This window comes from Lissotriton helveticus, chromosome 5_1 (assembly GCF_964261635.1).
Source record: "Lissotriton helveticus chromosome 5_1, aLisHel1.1, whole genome shotgun sequence".
In the NCBI taxonomy this organism is placed as follows: Eukaryota; Metazoa; Chordata; class Amphibia; order Caudata; family Salamandridae; genus Lissotriton; species Lissotriton helveticus.
Window position 1 is genome coordinate 370648020 of NC_136065.1, and position 18874 is coordinate 370666893.

General features: G+C 45.3%; 1 protein-coding gene across 11 annotated transcripts in view; it reads left to right on the forward strand.

Moving 5' to 3' along the window:
• Positions 1-18874, forward strand: part of UBR4 (ubiquitin protein ligase E3 component n-recognin 4) — a 2329353-nt gene that overhangs the window by 2252320 nt on the left and 58159 nt on the right. For all 11 annotated transcript variants that reach the window (XM_078642504.1, XM_078642505.1, XM_078642507.1 and 8 more), the window contains 3 exons: positions 2197-2322; positions 9044-9238; positions 12584-12808. In XM_078642504.1, coding sequence (XP_078498630.1) covers positions 2197-2322; positions 9044-9238; positions 12584-12808 — 546 coding nt within the window. The remainder of the gene's footprint in view (positions 1-2196; positions 2323-9043; positions 9239-12583; positions 12809-18874) is intronic.

The following is an 18874-nucleotide window of genomic DNA, read 5'->3' on the forward strand; positions in this document are numbered from 1 at the left end:
CCAGGGCGGACGAACGCAGCCGTTGATGCCTGGCGAATCACAAATGGGGTCTCCATCTGGAGGTGGCGTAACATCTCTTTCAACAGTGGGGAGAGACTTGGTTAGATCTGTTCCCCTCTACCAAGAACGTGCACTGTCAGCAGTCTTGCGCACTAAAGTTTCCAAAGCGTCTCTCGCTTCAAGACGCTTTTTGTCTCGAGTGGATCTCAGGCCTCCTATACACCTTTCCGCCAATACCACTCCTGTTCAGAGTGGTCAAGAAGATCAGGAGCGACTGGGCCTAAGTCATTCTTCTGGCTCCAGATTGGGCACAGAGCGTCTGGTATCCTGAGTTTCTCCAACTGAGCATCGATCCTCTGATCAGACTGCCCCTTTGGGAGGATCTTCTGTTGCAGCAGCAGAGGGGAGTCCCCCAACCTTAACTGTCAACTCTACGACTTCTTTCGTGGAGTTTGAGCACCAGCAGTTGATAGTATTCAGCCTTCTCCTGAAGTCTGTAATATTATTTTGGTGGCCAGGCGTCCCTCTACCTAGATCATGTACGCCTGCCGGTGGCACATATTTGTAGAATATTGTACAGAAAGGCTTATTGATCCTATTTCTGCTTCCCTTTCTCACTTTTTGCTTTTTATTTTGCCCCTTGTCCAGCAGGGCTCTGCCATGTCTGCCTTCCTGAGGATGCCAGACCAACCGTCTTTATTCAAATCTCCCATTGTAAATAGATTCCTCAAAGGATTTGTACATATGTTCCCACCTCTGTTAATTATGCCTCAGTAATACCTTAAACTTGGTGCTCACCATTCTAATGTGTGCCCCATTTGAACTTCTGCACAATTGCCGTGCACGACCAACTCTTTGTGTGGTACATTGTATCAAAGAAAGGTTGTGTGGTGCAGAAGAGGACTATCTCGTGATGAGGCATTCTCAGCATCAAAATGTGCTACGCTCTGGCCAAAAAACAGCCTCTTGAAGGCTTAAGAGCTCAATCCACCAGAGCCAAGGCTGCTACCATGTCAGTGCAATGTGGAGTTCCAGTCCTCGACATTTGTCAGGCAGCACCTTGGACATCTCTGCACATGTTTACCAAGCACTGCTGCCTGGACAGTCCAGTCCGCATCGACAGCCTTTTTGGCCGCTCTGGCCTGCACAATTTCCTGGTCTAAACTTATCCGCAGTGCCTCCACCGGGGGTGTTATTGCTTGGGTATCTATTCAAATGTAAGGAATCTGCAGCTAGATGTCTCTATCAGATGGACAAGTTACTTACCTTCGGTAACACTTTACCTGGTAGATTATTAATTTAGCCGCAGATTCCTTACCGATCCACTCATCCTCCCCCACACTACAGACAGATTTTTATGGTCCGGGCTGTTCCCTTTAATGGTTCTAGTTGTTCAAAACACACCAATGTCAGTGCACTTCATGGCTCTGCACTTCTGGTGTGGAAAGCCGTATAAAGTAACTGATGTCAGCACGCCATGATGAAGCCTATATAGGTGATGCGGACGTCACAATGGCGTGGACGACGCTGCCGACGTTCCATGGAGCCGACAGACATCACCTACCGGGGCGTAAGGGTATTGCTTAGAGAAAAATCTTACACCCCGGAAATTAAAAGCTAAGGAATCTGAGGCTAGATTATGTCTCTACCAGATAAGGCGTTACCGAAGGTAAGTAACATGTCCATTTGATCTTTGGGTTTCCACCAACACTTAGAAGTCGAAGAAAACTGGCCAGCAACAGCAAGAACATGCCACTTCAGGTTAAGTGGAGCCTTTCAGTCTTTAGGTAGCAGATCCGTGAAGATATAATGTCTTGTCCATAAGGTGATTACAAGTATTGGCTCCCTCATCCAGCACTTTGTTCAACATTGCCTCTCAGCAAGAGGTTTGTTCTCATCTCAGGGTTGAAGCCAACAAGATTAAGGAGTGGAATCTCTGCTGGTTGCCATTCGCTCCCCCAAGAGAAGTTTTAAAATAAATGGCTATGCACTGTGCTCTTTGTTGGTTTAAAGGGCTTCGGGAGAAGTGGAGTCTTATAAAGTCAAATATTCACTTATATATTCACAGATTTTTTCAACCACATTTCCCTGAGAGGGTTTTCACATCTAGAATGTAATGTATTCAACATATATTTGCTGTGTTGACCTTGTCCTTGGCGTACCTGATTTTGATATCTTCATGTTTGGTCCTCTCAGACTCGCACGCGGCCGAGAAGAATGGGAGAGTGCAGCCTTGCAGAATGCTAACACCAAATGCAATGGGCTCCTGCCGGTTTGGGGGCCTCATGTTCCAGAATCTGCTTTTGCCACGTGCTTGGCAAGGTGAGAAGAAGTCTACATTTTCTGTTATTGGTATCTGAGGAGGTATAATTTTTCACATTCATGCGTTCTTGGTAGAGTATGTTTCCTTAGGGACATTACATATTCATTTCGTCCCATGCATTATACTTACAAGTTGATTGATGTCCCCAAGCTTATTGAGCACCTTAGTTGGTCACAACAGGCAGGGTTTAAGTTTCATTGATGCTATTGGCAGTATACCAAGTAGTTCTTCAGTGGGTACTATACTTGTGATTTCAAAAGAAATAGTTAATTAAAGATACAGCACCATTAGGCTGGCACCAAATAGGTAATGAGTAAGGAAATTATTGTACATTCTTTTGTCTGTCAGTGGCCTTATTTGGCTAATCTAATGCACATACTGTATCAGTTTGTGATCAGCTCCTAGTGTGTCATTGAATTGGCACCCATGCAACTAATTATCAATCTGGAATATCACATACTTGGCTGAGGTGGTGTGTCAAGTAAGCTGTGTAGTTAAATGTAGTGTTCGAGGCATATGAGCTGCAGATAGTACACTGTGCATTAGATAGCCACCTGGTGTTGGGCTCGATGATTGCAGGTTGTTGTCTTCTTGGAAGAAAGTTAAATGTAGTGTTCGAGGCATATGAGCTGCAGATAGTACACTGTGCATTAGATAGCCACCTGGTGTTGGGCTCGATGATTGCAGGTTGTTGTCTTCTTGGAAGAAGTCTTTGTTTGTCCCGATAGGTGACTCCTCCCTTGGACAATACTGCGCATGGGCATCGGCTCCATCCTCAGATTGTTTTTTTCCGCCACTGGGTTCGGATGAAAGTTTCTCCGCTGCCGCCAGAAACTGTTTTTCTGCTACTTCGACGCGCAGAACTTCATAAAACATATACTACTTGCCTTCGACATCGACTGCGACACCTTTCGACGACGAAGTTTCCATTCCGGTCATCCAAGTAGGCCTTTGGGCCTATCGACGCCGTGCGGCCTGCACCATATGGAAAGAACTCCATTCCAAAAATGCCCAAAATGTCAAGCAAAGTTCCCTCATAATGACCACCACGAGGTTTGTAACCTCTGCCTGTCGCCGGACCACGACGAGTCGACCTGCACAGCCTGTGCTTCCTTCCGCTCGAAGAAAACCCTCCGAGACCGGAGGGCCCGTCGACACGAGATGAGGAGAACAGCTCCAGCACCGGAAGACATCTTAAACGACGAGGTTCCACTCGTTCCCGCAGAAGACTCACCAGATATCCTGATCGTCTCCGAGGCAGATGACTCCGACGACTCCATTCCATCGGGTCAGCGCGTGAGTACTACTGCCCCGGCCACACATACGCCCAAACAGAAGGCAAAGGTCAGCACTCCGCCCGCTGGGCCCAGTCGAGACCGATCATCTACTGCGAAAGTCCCGCCCTCAGGCTCGACTCCGAAGAAATCTTCCACGCCTTCCGGTGCCTCGACACCGACCAAGAGTCTTACATCGGCTCCGAAAAAATGTCCACCGCCTTCCGGTGCCTCGTTACAGACCAAGACTCTGTCGGCACCGAAGCCAAAACACCCTTCGGCTCCGACACCGAAAGAAGTGCCGAAACCAAAACCTGTTTCGGCCCCAAACCAAAAGACGCACCTGCTTCGAAACCGCACACTGTGCCGAAAAACACACAGCCTGATTCTGAAGCCTCCAAGCCCTCGTACATGCCTTCTAAGCCAAAAACGACACCTTCGGCGCCGAAACCTAAGCCACAGGACGCTTTAATACCTTCCAAGGCTAAGGACACTAGACAACCTACGCCGGCACCCAAAAAATCGACGTCGAAGAAGGTTGTGCCTCAAGAGGACCTTTTTCAACCAGATCCTCAACAGAAAAAGATCATCATCGACCCGAAAACCGATCAAGAAGAGACCTGCAGCGACACCACCTACACCGGTGGTTCCTGCCAAAAAGGACTGTGCAACCTCTCCTCTGCACTTTTCCTTTCCTGTCTCTCCTCCTTCTCCCGCTCCTCCCTATATTTCACCTCAAACCTCTCCTATACAGTCTCCATTGTCACCACATTCGCCACAGAATGATGATGAATATGGTTTGGGTGGAGGGGACTGGGAAGGAGACACTGCATACCCTGTAGGCGAGGGCACGTGGAATTCTCCATACACAAAACCTGCGTCTGGGTGGGGCTTTCCATACCCTGCAAATGACCCTGATGTCCCTGAGGCACCCTCATACCCATCTAAACCCTCTCCTCCTGAGGATACTATTGGTTTTGGCCAGCTAATAAACAGAGCTGCTACATACCATGGTGTCTCCATGCATTCTGAGGCCATCGAGGAAGATTTTCTCTGAGATACTTTTGAGCAGTCTCAGAGATCTGCTCAAATTCTTCCCATGATCAAAGGAGTGGTTAAGCATGCTACTGAGGTCTTTAAAGATCCTGTGCGTACCAGAATTTTAAACCCCAGGTTTGAAAAGAAATATAGACCTGCACCCTCAGACCCAGTCTATATTAAAGGACACCTACCACTAGACTCCTTAGTGGTGTCCAACGCACGTAAAAGGGCCAATTCTCAGACTTCTGGTGAAGCACCCCCGCCTGACAAAGAATCCAAAATTATTGATGTGTCAGGCAAGAGAATAGCTGCGCAGGCTTCCAATATATGGCGCATAGCTAATACACAAGCCCTCCTCTCTCGTTATGATCGGGCTCACTATGATCAATTGGAGAAATTGCTTGAGCACCTCCCAGATCAGTACAAAGATCAAGCTACTGACCTCTTACAGGAAGGCAAGTTAATATCGAACGCTTCCATCAAATGAACACCAGATGCCGCAGACACAGCATCTTAGGGCTATTAATACCAGTGTCGTTATTAGGAGACATGCGTGGCTACGCATCTCATGGTTCAAACAAGAAGTTCAAACCACCATTTTGAACTAGCCTTTTAATCAGAACCAATTATTCGGCCCAGAGGTGGACACTACCCTTGAAAAAATGAAAAAAGACACAGACATTGCCAAGTCTATGGGGGCCTTACAGTCTACCCCAGCTCGAGGTTCCTTTCGTCGCTCCTTTTACAGGGGCGGCTCCAAACAAACTGGAACAGACACTAACACGTCTTTCAAGACACAAACCTCCTCCAACAAGGGTTACTATAGAGGAGGATAAAGAGGCAATAATGCCAAGGGCAGAGGTAGAGGTAATAACAACACTCGAGCCTCTTCTGCCCCTAAGCAATGACTTCCCTACGCTCACCCCGCAGCATTCCATTCCTGTAGGGGGCAGTCTAACACAGTTCCTGCCTGTCTGGAACTCCATTACAACAGACAAGTGGGTAAGACAGATTATCCAACATGGCTACTGCCTAGAACTTACAGCAACCCCTCCACACATACCTCCCAGACAGCATCCAATGTCTACCGATCATCTAGCTCTGCTTCAGCAAGAGGTTCTGTCCCTTCTACAGAAGGGTGCGATTCAGTTAGTTCCTTTACAGGAACAAGGGACGGGGGTTTACTCGCTATATTTTCTAATTCCCAAGAAAGACGGGACCCTAAGACCGATTCTAGACCTCAGGCCCCTCAACCATTACATACAATCAGATCATTTTCATATGATCACTCTACAACAAGGGCTTCCACTGCTGCAACAGGGAGACTTCCTTGCTACACTATATCCGAAATCACATCCCTATACATCCTGCTCACAGGAAATATCTAAGGTTTGTACTGGAAGGACAACACTATCAATTCACAGTCCTTCCATTTGGGGTGACGACGCACCAAGAGTATTCACAAAGTGCCTAGCAGTAGTAGCAGCACATCTGCGAAGACAACAGATCCACGTCTTCCCTTATCTAGACGATTGGCTCATAAAAGCCAAATCGGCCAGTCAGTGTGTTACACACACACACATCAGATGATCCAAACGTTGCACAACTTAGGGTTTACAATAAACTACACCAAGTCGCACCTACAGCCTTCGCACGTACATCAGTATCTAGGGGCTACAATAGACATGACTACAGATCTAGCTTATCCCAGTACAGCCAGGATACAGAGCATTCAAAACTTAGTTGCTGTGTTTCAACACCAACAAGCTCTCCCAGCCAGAATGTTCATGAAACTCATAGTCATGATGGCATCTTGCATCTTCATAGTTCTACACGCAAGATTGCAAATGCGTCCGTTACAAGAGTGTCTAGCACGACAGTGGAACCAAGCTCACGGTCAACTAACAGACCTGGTGTTGGTGGACAGCCGCACAAATCGCTCTCTGCAGTGGTGGAACACCAAAAACCTGACAAAGGGGCTGCCGTTCATAGAACCAGTTCCACAAGTAGTGCTCACAACAGACGCATTGCTCACAGGATGGGGAGCCCATCTCCTACTACATACCACTCAGGGTCAATGGACCGCTCAACAGCGGCTACTCCATATCAACCATCTCGAGCTGCTAGCCATATTCCTAGCACTCAAGTCCTTCCTACTTCACGTGCAAGGCAAGGCTGTCCTCATCCGGACGGACAATATGACAGCCATGTACTATATTCAAAAACAGGGGGGGGACACACTCTCTGCAACTGTCCCAGCTTGCACAAGACATTTGGAGATGGGCCATTCCTCAAAACATACATCTGTTAGCGGAACACCTTCCAGGAGTTCACAATCAGATAGCAGATCTGTTGAGTCGGCAGTCACAACAGATTCACAAATGGGAATTGCATCCACAAGTTCTTCAGCCATTCTTCCAACAGTGGGGTCATCCACACATAGACCTATTTGCCACCCACGAAAATGCAAAATGCCCAGCCTTCGCCGCCAGGTTTCCACGCCCACTGTCCAAAGGCAATGCGATATGGATGAACTGGTCAGGCAGATTTGCGTACGCTTTTCCGCCTCTCCCACTAATTCCATTAGTGGTGCGCAAGCTCAGACAACAGTCTCTCACACTAATCCTTGTAGCTCCCATGTGGGCACGCCAACCGTGGTTCACCACGCTGCTGAAACTCTCCAGTTCCACACCAAAAGTTGCGGCTCACTCCATCTCTGTTAACACAGAACCATGGCGAAATCAGGTGCCCAGACCCGCACCAACTGAATCTGGCGATCCGGCACCTGAAGTCTTAGAGTTTGGTTATTTAAACCTACCACCAGACTGTATGGACATTATTAAAGAAGCCAGAAAACCCACTACCAGAGCGTGTTACGCGGCTAAATGGAAAAGATTCACAATTTACTGCACAAATAGTCAAATTGACCCCCTGGATGCTTCCATCCAGAATATCATTTGTTACCTTCTACATCTACAAAGGTCTAATTTGGCATATTCTTCCATACGCCTGCACCTTGCAGCAATTGCAGCTTATTTACAAAACAGACAACATCTGTCTCTCTTCAGAGTTCCCGCGATTAAAGCGTTGGAAGGCTTGAAAAGGATAATCCCACCCCGGTTGCCTCCTTCTCCTGTGTGGAACCTAAATGTTGTCCTTACCAGACTTATGGGACCCCCTTTCAAGCCCCTATATAGATGCGAGCTGCAATTCCTAACATGGAAAACTGCTTTCCTTGTTGCGATCACCTCTCTCAGAAGAGTAAGTGAAATTCAAGCTTTCACTATACAAGAACCATTTTTTCAAATACATCCTAACAAAGTGGTTCTTAGGCCTAATCCAAAATTTCTCCCTAAAGTTGTCACTCCTTTTCACCTCAATCAGTCTGTCGAGCTACCTGTGTTTTTCCAAAACCCAGACTCTGTAGCAGAAAGGGCTTTACACACCCTAGATGTTAAAAGAGCTCTACTCTACTATATCGACAGGACTAAATCATTTCGAAAAAGTAAACAACTGTTTCTCGCTTTCTCTCCTCCGCACAAAGGCAACCCCATCTCTAAAGGCGGATTGTAAAGTGTATACAAATATGCTATATAAAGGCTAAACGTACACTAACATTTCCTCCTAGAGCGCACTCCACTCGCAAAATAGGAGCCTCTATGGCTTTGTTAGGAAATATACCACTAGAGGACATATGCAAGGCAGCAACATGGTCTACACCACACACATTCACTAAACACTATTGTGTTGATGTGCAAGCCAAGCAGCAAGCTGCAGAAGGCCAAGCTGTCCTTAAAACTCTCTTTCAAACCACTGCAACGGATACAGGTGACCACCGCTAGAGGGGATGCTGCTGCACAATCGATGCACAGTGTACTACCTGCAGCTCATATGCCTCAAACGGAAAATGCTACTTACCAGTATGCATCTGTTCTTGGCATGTAGAGCTGCAGAGTAGTACACGCCCTCCCGCCCCCCTGGACTTGTATCCGTTCCTGTTTTCATCTTACTTAGATGCATACGCATGGACATCCTTCTTTCTTTACTTCTACTGACTCCATCATTTCCCATCATGGCGAAAAACAATCTGTATTGTCCAAGGGAGGAGTCGCCTATCGGGACTAACAAAGACTTCTTCCAAGAAGACAACAACCTGCAATCATCCGAGCCCAACACCAGGTGGCGATCTAATGCACAGTGTACTAATCTGCAGCTCTACATGCCAAGAACAGATGCATACTGGTAAGTAGCATTTTCCCTTCTGGTGATAGGTGCCCATTGGCAGCTTCACAGTAGCAATCATGATTGTGAACGACCTTTTAAAGAGATGTTACAACAAAGGACATGTATGGAGCAGATAGTTGATAAATCATGCCATTACATTTCTGATTTATTTCTCTGCCAGGCACAACACCTACCTTCAAGAGTGCACAGGACAGCGGGAACCAACGTACCAGCTCAATGTGCATGACATGAAGTTGCTCTTCCTACGGTTCGCAATGGAACAGTCGTTCAGTGCAGATACTGGTGGCGGCGGAAGAGAGAGCAACATCCACCTCATCCCGTACATCATTCACACTGTGCTTTATGTCCTTAACACGTCAGTATTTGATACTTTAATTAATCTTCCTTGGTCTTTCTTACATGTACATGCTGCAGCTGTTTGCCAAGTTTCAAGGAGATCAATGTTTTTAGACCGCTCCATCTGAATGTGTGGTCTCTTCGGACATCTCCTAGTACTGTGCATCCTTAGTAGGCCTCTCCATCTGAATCCCTCTGACAGTGTTTCTGCATCAGACTTCTGATGAGCCTCATCAGACCTCTCCTATTGACTGCATGCCCCCATCAGACACTGCCTCTGTCCTAGCTTTCCCATTAGAACCCTTACTGGTTATGTCCTCACCCAATCCTCTTTGTTTATTTCATTAATAAATCCTACCCTCTAACTACATCCTCATCAGTCCCTCTCGGACTGTGTTTTCTATACCCTGCTCTCTCTGACAGCGTACCGTATTCACTGGTCTGATCTGATTGTTACCTTTGACCAATGAAATAATTTTGCCATTCCCTCGGATGCATTATGCTTGGACTCATTCTGTGGGCTGTGCATAATCAAACCATTCTCTCTGACTACATTATATCATCATAATGCAGTTAAATGTTTGTTATGATCAGATCAGATGGTCACTCTAACCATACTTCATAAATATTGTGGATGAGCTTTATTTTGTTTATTAGAGACATAGGAATGTACTAAAGAAAAATCGTGTACTTCATTAGTATTGAAAAGACGTGCAGACCGTGGCTCCTTTCTCTAGTTACCTTGTATATATATTGTATTATATTCGCTGTTCCCTTGACTGTGTGAATGTGTTTTGGTTGGTTGTGATATGTCTGTGATCTTGAACGTATGATTGTATGTAGAGTTATACATCAATGTCCCACGTGTGTTTTTAGAATTTTTTTTCAGTATTATGTATCAAAATTGTGAAATATATTTCTTCAAAAACTTTTTCAAATAAAAAGCTATTGATTAGCAATTCCCACTCTCGAATTTCTGTTCTGGATTTGGGTGAATATTGGTTATTTAAATCGTTCACATCAGTATTGGCACTTCTGTTCTGTTTTATAATTACTGTGGCTCAGCCTTACTGATTAGAGCCAGCCCCTAGTTGTTCCTTACTGGCTTCAAGCTAGCCTGCCCGATGAAAGGTGTTACCCAGAAACCAGTCCCAGGATGCTTGTTTCCAGTTCAGCGAAGACATGGCTTGGCAGTTCGGGCTGGACTGTTCCCATGAGGCACAGGGTCAATACTGATTTGCATATAGCTGGGTCTGAACTGAGGTGGCGAAGTGAGCTAAAAGAATAATGATGGATTCAACTCAGATCTGTGACTGGGGGTGAGTGTCTGAAAAGTTTCAGTGCTCCGTCAATCATTTCCTTGTGCTTGCTTGGAACACAATCGCCTCAGAAAAATGGGTTTTACAAATTATTCAATACGGTTACTGCCTGGAACTTACAGACACTTCCCCAAATATTCTTCCAAGATCGCACCCAATGTCACATCTTACCCTTCTAATGCAAGAAGTTATCTCTCTGTTAGAGAAAGGAGCTATAGAACCAGTCTCATTAAAATAGCAAGGGGCAGGGGTATACTCCCTGTACTTCTTAATTCCCAAGACGGACGGCTCTCTCAAGCCTATACTAGACCTCGTAGAACTAAATCTATACATTCAGTTGGACCACTTTCACATGGTCACACTCCAGGAAATGCTCCCGCTCCTTCAACAAGGTGACTTTCTGTCCACTCTGGACTTAAAGGACTCCTATTTCCATATTCCAATACACCCTGCTTACCGCAAGTACCTTAGGTTTGTAGTAGCAGGCCAGCACTATCAGTTCAAGGTACTCCCATTCGGTATAACTACCGCACCCAGGGTATCCACCAAGTGCCTGGCAGCAGTCGCAGCTCATCTACGAAGATAACACATTTACATCTTCCTATATTTGGATGACTGGCTCATAAAAGCCAGCTCCCAAAAAACTGTCTACGTCACACTCACAAAACAGTGCAGTTGCTCAACGATCTTGGAATCACAGTAAATCTGTCCAAATCCCATCTGCAGCCATCCAACACCCAGGCGTATCTGGGAGCCACAATAGATGCACAAAAGGCTTTGGCCTACCCCAATCCAGCCAGAATCTGCATCATGCCAAATTTACTCTGTCAGTTTCAGCCTCAACACTCATTGCAAGCTAGAGTGTTCACGTCAGCGCGCCGGGAGGGACTTGTATGACCTCGCTGACGTCACGTACATGGAAGACGTCGGGCGGGGGTCGTGTGGCGCCGTCCCCTGGCGTGCAGAGGTGCTGCTGCAAAAAAAATCCCGGATCCAGTCTGACTCCTGGGGATATTCTAAGTTAAGGAATTTGCGGCTAGACAACATATCTACCAGATACATTGTTACCAGCTCCCTTTGAATATTTGGGGAAAACAATAAATAGTTATTCACCCTCAATACAAAAAGTCGTTTAGCCCACATTTCCACAGAGAGTTTAATTATAACAAGCTGATGAATTATAGGTTCCGTCTGCCCTGCTGAGTCTCATTTTCAGTATAGTGTTTTTTTTGTTAAAAGCTTTCAAAGAGTCAAGAAATTATAATATACTGTATATTGAGTAGGATCTTACGAGCCTTTAAATTGGCATACAGGTTGTTATAATGCAAATTACTATCCTCTTTAACAGTACAAGTGAAGATGTTTACAGTCCCCATTATACCACTATTCACCAACTGTTTTTTATGTCCTCTGTCTTAACCTCACACATATCAGACAGATTTTTGGAATAATAGGTAATTTTCTCTTATAAATGGAGATTACTGCTGTTTAAGATCTGATTGATCTCGGGCAAATCCATTTTTTTTAATGTCCTTTCAGACCTACAAAGCTCCTTTCTCAAACCCGGTCCCCTTGTAAAACTATATATAGGCCGGGAAACAGGAAACTGAGAAATACATTCAAGAGGATATCCCTCTGCCTGCAGGATGTAATAAAAGTGCTAATGGTCACTTGTCAGCCTAGTCTTCTCCCAAACCACCAAAGAAGCTGAAAAACATCCTGATACTACTTAGCCATTTTTCAAATGTATTAACAAAATAAAGTTAGCCAGTTAGATCACAAAATATATATTTCTTTTAAAGATCACTGTATTGTTAAAAGGTGTTCCCAAATCTAATGGGTGAATGTGAATGTTGTGGAACTACCTATGATGTATACCTAGGAATAGTGGTAAGTAGCTTGTCCTTTCAAAGAAGCCAATACGACTGGATGCCTTTATGGCATTCAGCTTTACAGCAGGGTGTGGGGTAGGGCATGGGTGTGTAGAGTGGAGGAAGAATCAGCCTTCATGGATGCTGCCATTAATTTTAATTCTACCTTTCCAGAACCCGCGCAACCTCCAGGGAAGAGAAAAACTTACAGACTTTTATGGAGCTGCCAAAGGAGAAGTGGGTGGAGAGTGCCTTTGAGGTGGACGGCCCTCACTATTACACAGTGCTTGCGCTTCATATCTGGCCACCAGAGAAGTGGAAATCCATCCGGTTGGAGATTCTGAAGAGACTGCTAATTGCTGTCCATGCTAGGGTGGTGTCACCAGGGGGTGCCAGCAGGTAAAGAAAACTAGAGCTTGCTTAATGTGCTTGGTGGTAAATTTGTTGAAAGTTTTCCTGTCTGTGTTTTTCATATTTTTGTTTCAAGCATTTTGAAAGGTGTACTTAAGACCAGAAGCCATAAATGAGATGGCTCCCATCTCTTACGAGACAAGGCGGATTCAGCGCTTGAGCACATTGAGGACAGCAGAGCTCTGGCCAGGTCCTTGGACCTTTCCATGGCCCCTTACCACCACCAATCTGCCTTTTGTGGCAACGGAAGGGGCTTCGTGTCGCATCTATACCCGCCCAGCCACAGTGGTACACAAGCTTCTCAATCACTGCGTCTCAGAGAACATGGTACCCGCAGGCCTCATGGGTTAGGCAGTCAGAGGTTGGGCCACTCCACTTCACTACCCTCCCCCTCCGCAGCCTCCAAACCCTTATAAATTGCTTGCTTACCATCACGAACAGCCAGTGGGAGGCAGGATATGCCATCACCTGCCCCGCTGGCGGACGATAACAGGAGACCAATTGGTTATTCAAATTGTTTGAAGGGGCTACTCCCTCTCCTTGTTGACTTAACCCTCCACCCATGCCACTTGCTTGCAACAGGATGATGGAGGATCATCTTACCTTGCTCTGCCAGGAATGAACGTCTCTCTTGGCTAAGGGAGCCATAGAGAGGGTGCTGACACTAAAAGTATGTTGTGGTTATTCCAGCTGCTTTCTAGTGCCCAAGAGGGTCGGAGACATTCGCCCTATCCTAGACACGTGCTTTTCTCAAGAAGGGGAAGTTCAAAATGCTCACGCTCACTCAAGTCCCTTCTTCCCTGGACCCGGGAGACTGGTAGCGCTGGACTTGCAGGGCTCAAACTTCGTCATTCCTTGTTACCTGCTGTTTACTGTGAGCCATAAGCATTTTCAGTTTGCGTTGCTGCCTTATGGCCTTAACATCACCCCTCTGGTGTTCACCAAGGTAATGGCAGTGCTTGCAGCTCAACTGCGGAAATATGGGATGCCAGTCTTTCCCCTTTCTCCATGACTAGCTGTTGAAGGCAGCCTCATCCCAGGCTGTTTTCTCTCTCCTCCCGGCCACAGTGAACCTCCTGCACTCACTGAGGTTCACTATCAACGTGCCGAAGTCACACACCACTCTCTCTCAGACACACCCTTTTATTGGAGGTGTTCTGGATATGTTGCAGGTTCAGGCCTATCCTCCTGAATGGCAAGTGCAATATATATATTCCTGCGGGCACAGCATCAGGGAATCTCTCTAACACAGTTCAGATCTCGGAGGGAACTTCAGAAGATCTGCAGTGGTCGTTAATGAACCGCGGTTGGGTTAGCGGAAGACCCCTCTCCCTTCCTCAACCAGATCTGACAGTGGTGACAGATGCTCCACTCCTGGGATGGGGTGGTCATCTGGGAGAGGTGGAGATCAGAGCAGAGGAATCCAGACTCCACATCAACCTACTAGAGCTCAGGGCGATCCAGCTTACATTGAAAGCCTTTCGGCCCTCCATCAAGGGAAGGCTTGTTCTGGTGTGTCAACACCACCGCCATGTGGCACTGCAACAAACAGGGCGGAATGGGATCATGGACCCTCTGTCAAGAGGCCCTGCTTCTTTGGACATGGATGGAATGACCGGGTATTTCCTGGCGGTTCAACACCTGGCAGGCTCTCTTAATGCCAGGGCATGCGATCTTAGCCAAAGAAGCCAAGCAGATCATAAATTGTGTCTCCATCCAGAAGTGGTGCAAGGTCTCTTTCGACTGGGAAGAGCCTTCATTAGATCTGTCGCCACCACAGAGAACACGCAATATAAGCAGTTCTGTGTGTTGGAATTTCCAAGGCAGCTCCGGCCCAGAGGTCTCAAGAAGGTCAGTAATTACGTGCACCAAGACATAATGTAGCTCCTGACTGGGCTCGCAGAGTTTGGCATACTGAGCTGTTGAGCATGGCCATCGGTCCTCCGATCAGGCTGCCTCTTCTGGAAGATCTTCTGTCGCAGGAGCAGGCGAGGGTTCTCCACCTGAAACTGTCAACACTCCCCAGTCATGCGTGCAGATTGAGTAGCAACAGTTGACCTCTTTTGACCTCCCGCCCAGAGGCTGTACTGTTATCTTGTAAGCCAGGTGTTTCTCCACCAAAACTAAATATGCCTGCTTTTGGGGCAAATTTGTGGCAGGTGTGCAGAGAAACAGGTTGACCCTCTTTCTGCTCTCCTCACAGGTCCTTCTAATCCTTTTTCTTGCCCAGCAGAGCTTGGTCTCCACCTTCGACCTTAATCATGCCTCAGTGGGACCTTAATTTGGTTGTCACTTTCCTGATGTACACTCCCTTTGAGCCATTGCACAATTGTCCTGACAGGCTCCTTACCATCAAGACGGCCTTCTTGGTGACAATAACATCTGCTAGGACATTCAGTGAGCTTCAGGTTTTATCATCCAGTCCTCTGTACCTGAACATCTACCCAGACAAGCTGGTTCTTTGCACAAGAGCTTCCTTTCTGCTGAAAGTTGTCACTCCCTTTCATGTAGGCCAGTCCATCATCTTGCTTACTTATTACGCTCCGCCACATCCCTCCAAGGAAGGGGGCGACTTCACCATATAGACCTCAAAAATGCGTTGTCGTTCTACCTTGACCGCACAAAGAGTTCCGGGTGGACGACCAACTCTGCCTGTATGTGAGATCGAAGAAGGTAAAAGCTGTGCAGAAACGGATCTTCTCCTAATGGATCCTGCACTACTTTAGAATCTGCTACGCATTGGCCACGAAGCAGTCCCCTGAGGGCCTGCTTGCACATTCCACCACAATCCAGGCTGCTACCACTATGTTAGCGCACGGAGTCTCAGTCCTGGACCCATGCCAGGCAGCAACGTGGGCCTCTCTATACACATTCACAAAATACTACTACCTGTATAGTCAGGTCGGTCGGGATGGGTAGTTTGCCCATTCAGTTCTGCAGGACTTTTTGGTTTGAAATTGTTTTACAGACCCACCTCGGGGATTATTGGTTAGTTATCTATCCTAAGATAAGGAATCTGGGCTAGAAGTCTCTATCAGATGAACAAGTTGGCAACGCCTTAGCTGGTAGAGACTCTATTTAGTCACAGATTCCTTACTGAACTACCCTTCCTCTCTGCTCTGCGAAAGGATTTCTAGGGACAGGGCTTCCCCATTTCAGAACCCTAGTTTTCCACAGCAGTGGTCAGTATTCTTTGTGACTCAAGCACTCCTGGCGTGGAAAGTCGCAAAATCAAACTGACATCAGTGCGCTGGGAGACGTCTTTATAGGCACCGCACACATCACTTCCAGTGTGGGCGCTGCTGACGACGCCATGAGGAGCTGAACAACGCCATCTACAGGCATGCAGGGGGTACTGCTCTCAAAAAATATCCAGATACCGTCTGATGCCTGGGGATAATTCTAAGATAAGGAATCTGCAGTTAGATAGACTCTATAAATCAAGATTAGGGAGGAGGAATATGTGTCTAGTCTGTTCCCCACATGAGATATTCGATATCAAAATTAGACTAGGACACTTGTAACTACGTTACACAAAGTAGTATAGGAAACCCTCATAGACGCTATGTTTTTCGTTGCGTTAGTGCGGTGTATCTTAATTCTCCGCCCCACATAGACGTTCATGGCATTGGTCATCGGGTTAACTATTGTGCTACATGCCAGCCTCAAGCCTGAGGACCACTCTGGAGCAGCGTAGTAGTGTCCAGAAATGAGTTACGGTTTCACCACACTGAAGGATTTTTTTATAATAAAAAACAAACCATCACCCAAATTACTAATTTATTCCAACGGGAGTGGTTAGTTGTTAAAAATTGGTGTTGGGTATACTACTAGATCAAGTAACTGGACCTTAGTATATCACTTAAAACATACAGTCAACATGTTTCAGCTCCGTGTTGCCCAGCCGGGTCTGTGGAGCATTCGTCAGGACAAAACAATTTAAAATATACTCACACCTTTTGTGTAGTATGGCAGTGGTATATTTTCGTACCCACCGTATTGTAAATAAAAGGTCTAATTTACCTGTAACAAAAACATGAATCAATATTTGATATTGTAAGTATTGATTATCTTTGGCATGTATCTGTTTTTTTATCTTCAACAAATAATACTACACATTATGTTTTGCAAATGCTTTTTCGGGCATATTCACTATAAACTAGTCATGGACAAAATATGGCGAATCACATTGGGAATACACACAGTGAGGGGAGAGAGGCACATTGTAATCGTAAGTATTGAAATTATTTCGGTAACCACAGATCAGGCGTAAGTCTAGAAGTGTTGGTGTCTATGATGTATTTTAACATTTCAACCAAGACAAACACATAAGTCTATGGAGAGAAAAACAATAATAAAGAGATAAACTGTTCGTTTCTATTCGGTGACATTGACATTTTACCACGTAACAGCTGAAAGGTTACCTCGATCATAGCGATATAGTAACACATCAGGGGATTTTGACCAGTTGGTCTCAGGCTAAATTGAAAGAAGAGAGGGTATATTAACCATTGAAAAATGCTAAAAGTCACATTACGTGGATGGCTCGTGTTTTAGCTTCAGCCTTTCAATTATCTTACCGCACGGAATGGCGTCTTGCGTGTACTGGTGCTGGCGCTGCCCCCGGACACGGAAACGTGTCAGTAACTTGTTTTTCTATGCTTTGGGTCTCTAACAATGGAAAACGGACCACGCACAATGTCGCTCTACTTAGAAGACATAGAAAACATCCACGATAGAGAACAGACTTGACGGACTATCGACTACTGGTCTCAGGTCTTAGGGTTCTCTTATGTCGATCGATCAATATCCCTGTTCCTCAATTATTTCTAAGAGATTAATGTTTGGCAATTGATTATAGGGTAGAGGATTATAATTATAATAAACTCTCAGTTCGAGGATAATTGTATATATGACCAATGCTATTAAAGTCAACAGGTTGATATATACACACATTTTTTCTATGCAAGCTGTAGTCCGGAGTAATGTGTAAGGATAAATATATATATATATATATTTATGAAGGCATGTTATTAAGGAACACCATCAAAGACATTTTCAGGAACCATAATAAGGAGAATAATTACGTTTTTATGCAAACTTTTACCCAGAGGAATATGTGAAGGTAAATGTATATACGCTTAATATGTAAGATATTAATGAGGAACCCCATCATAGACATTATCAGTAAACATTATAGGAAATACGTACATTTTATGCGAATTGGTGCCAAGGGACAACATCATTAAGTCCAATAAGATGAGTAATGTGTAAGGATAAATATATATATATATCTATTTATGAAGGCATGTTATTAAGGAACACCATCAAAGACATTTTCAGGAACCATAATAAGGAGAATAATTACGTTTTTATGCAAACTTTTACCCAGAGGAATATGTGAAGGTAAATGTATATACGCTTAATATGTAAGATATTAATGAGGAACCCCATCATAGACATTATCAGTAAACATTATAGGAAATACGTACATTTTATGCGAATTGGTGCCAAGGGACAACATCATTAAGTCCAATAAGATGAGTTTTCAGACGATTTACCCATCTCTGTTCCCTTTCATATAGGACTTTTTCGGCATTACCACTCTTGTCCTTCAACCTTCCAATGATAGTCCATTTCAATTCTTCTACGGTATGTCCTGATTCAACAAAATGGGTGCAGAGTTTTGTGTTGTTTTTCTTCAATCTTATATTACTCTTATGCTCTCCAATTCTTAATTTAACCTTTCTGCAGGTCATTCCTATGTACTTCTTGCCACAAGGACAGGTGATCATGTAGATCACATGAGATGAGTTACAGTTTGTATGCTGTCTCTGGGTCCAAAGCAATGTCTCTGTTAATTGTAATGTTTTGGTCATCGTAGTTGAATTACAGGCCAGACATGTTCCGCAAGGGTAGTGTCCTGTTACAATTGTCATATCTATGTTCCTTTGCCGCTCGAGATGTAATTGTCTCTTAGGACGTGTGTGGACCAGTAGATCCTTGAAGTTGCGTGTTCTACGATTCGCAAATCTTGGTTTGGGCCAATCTAGA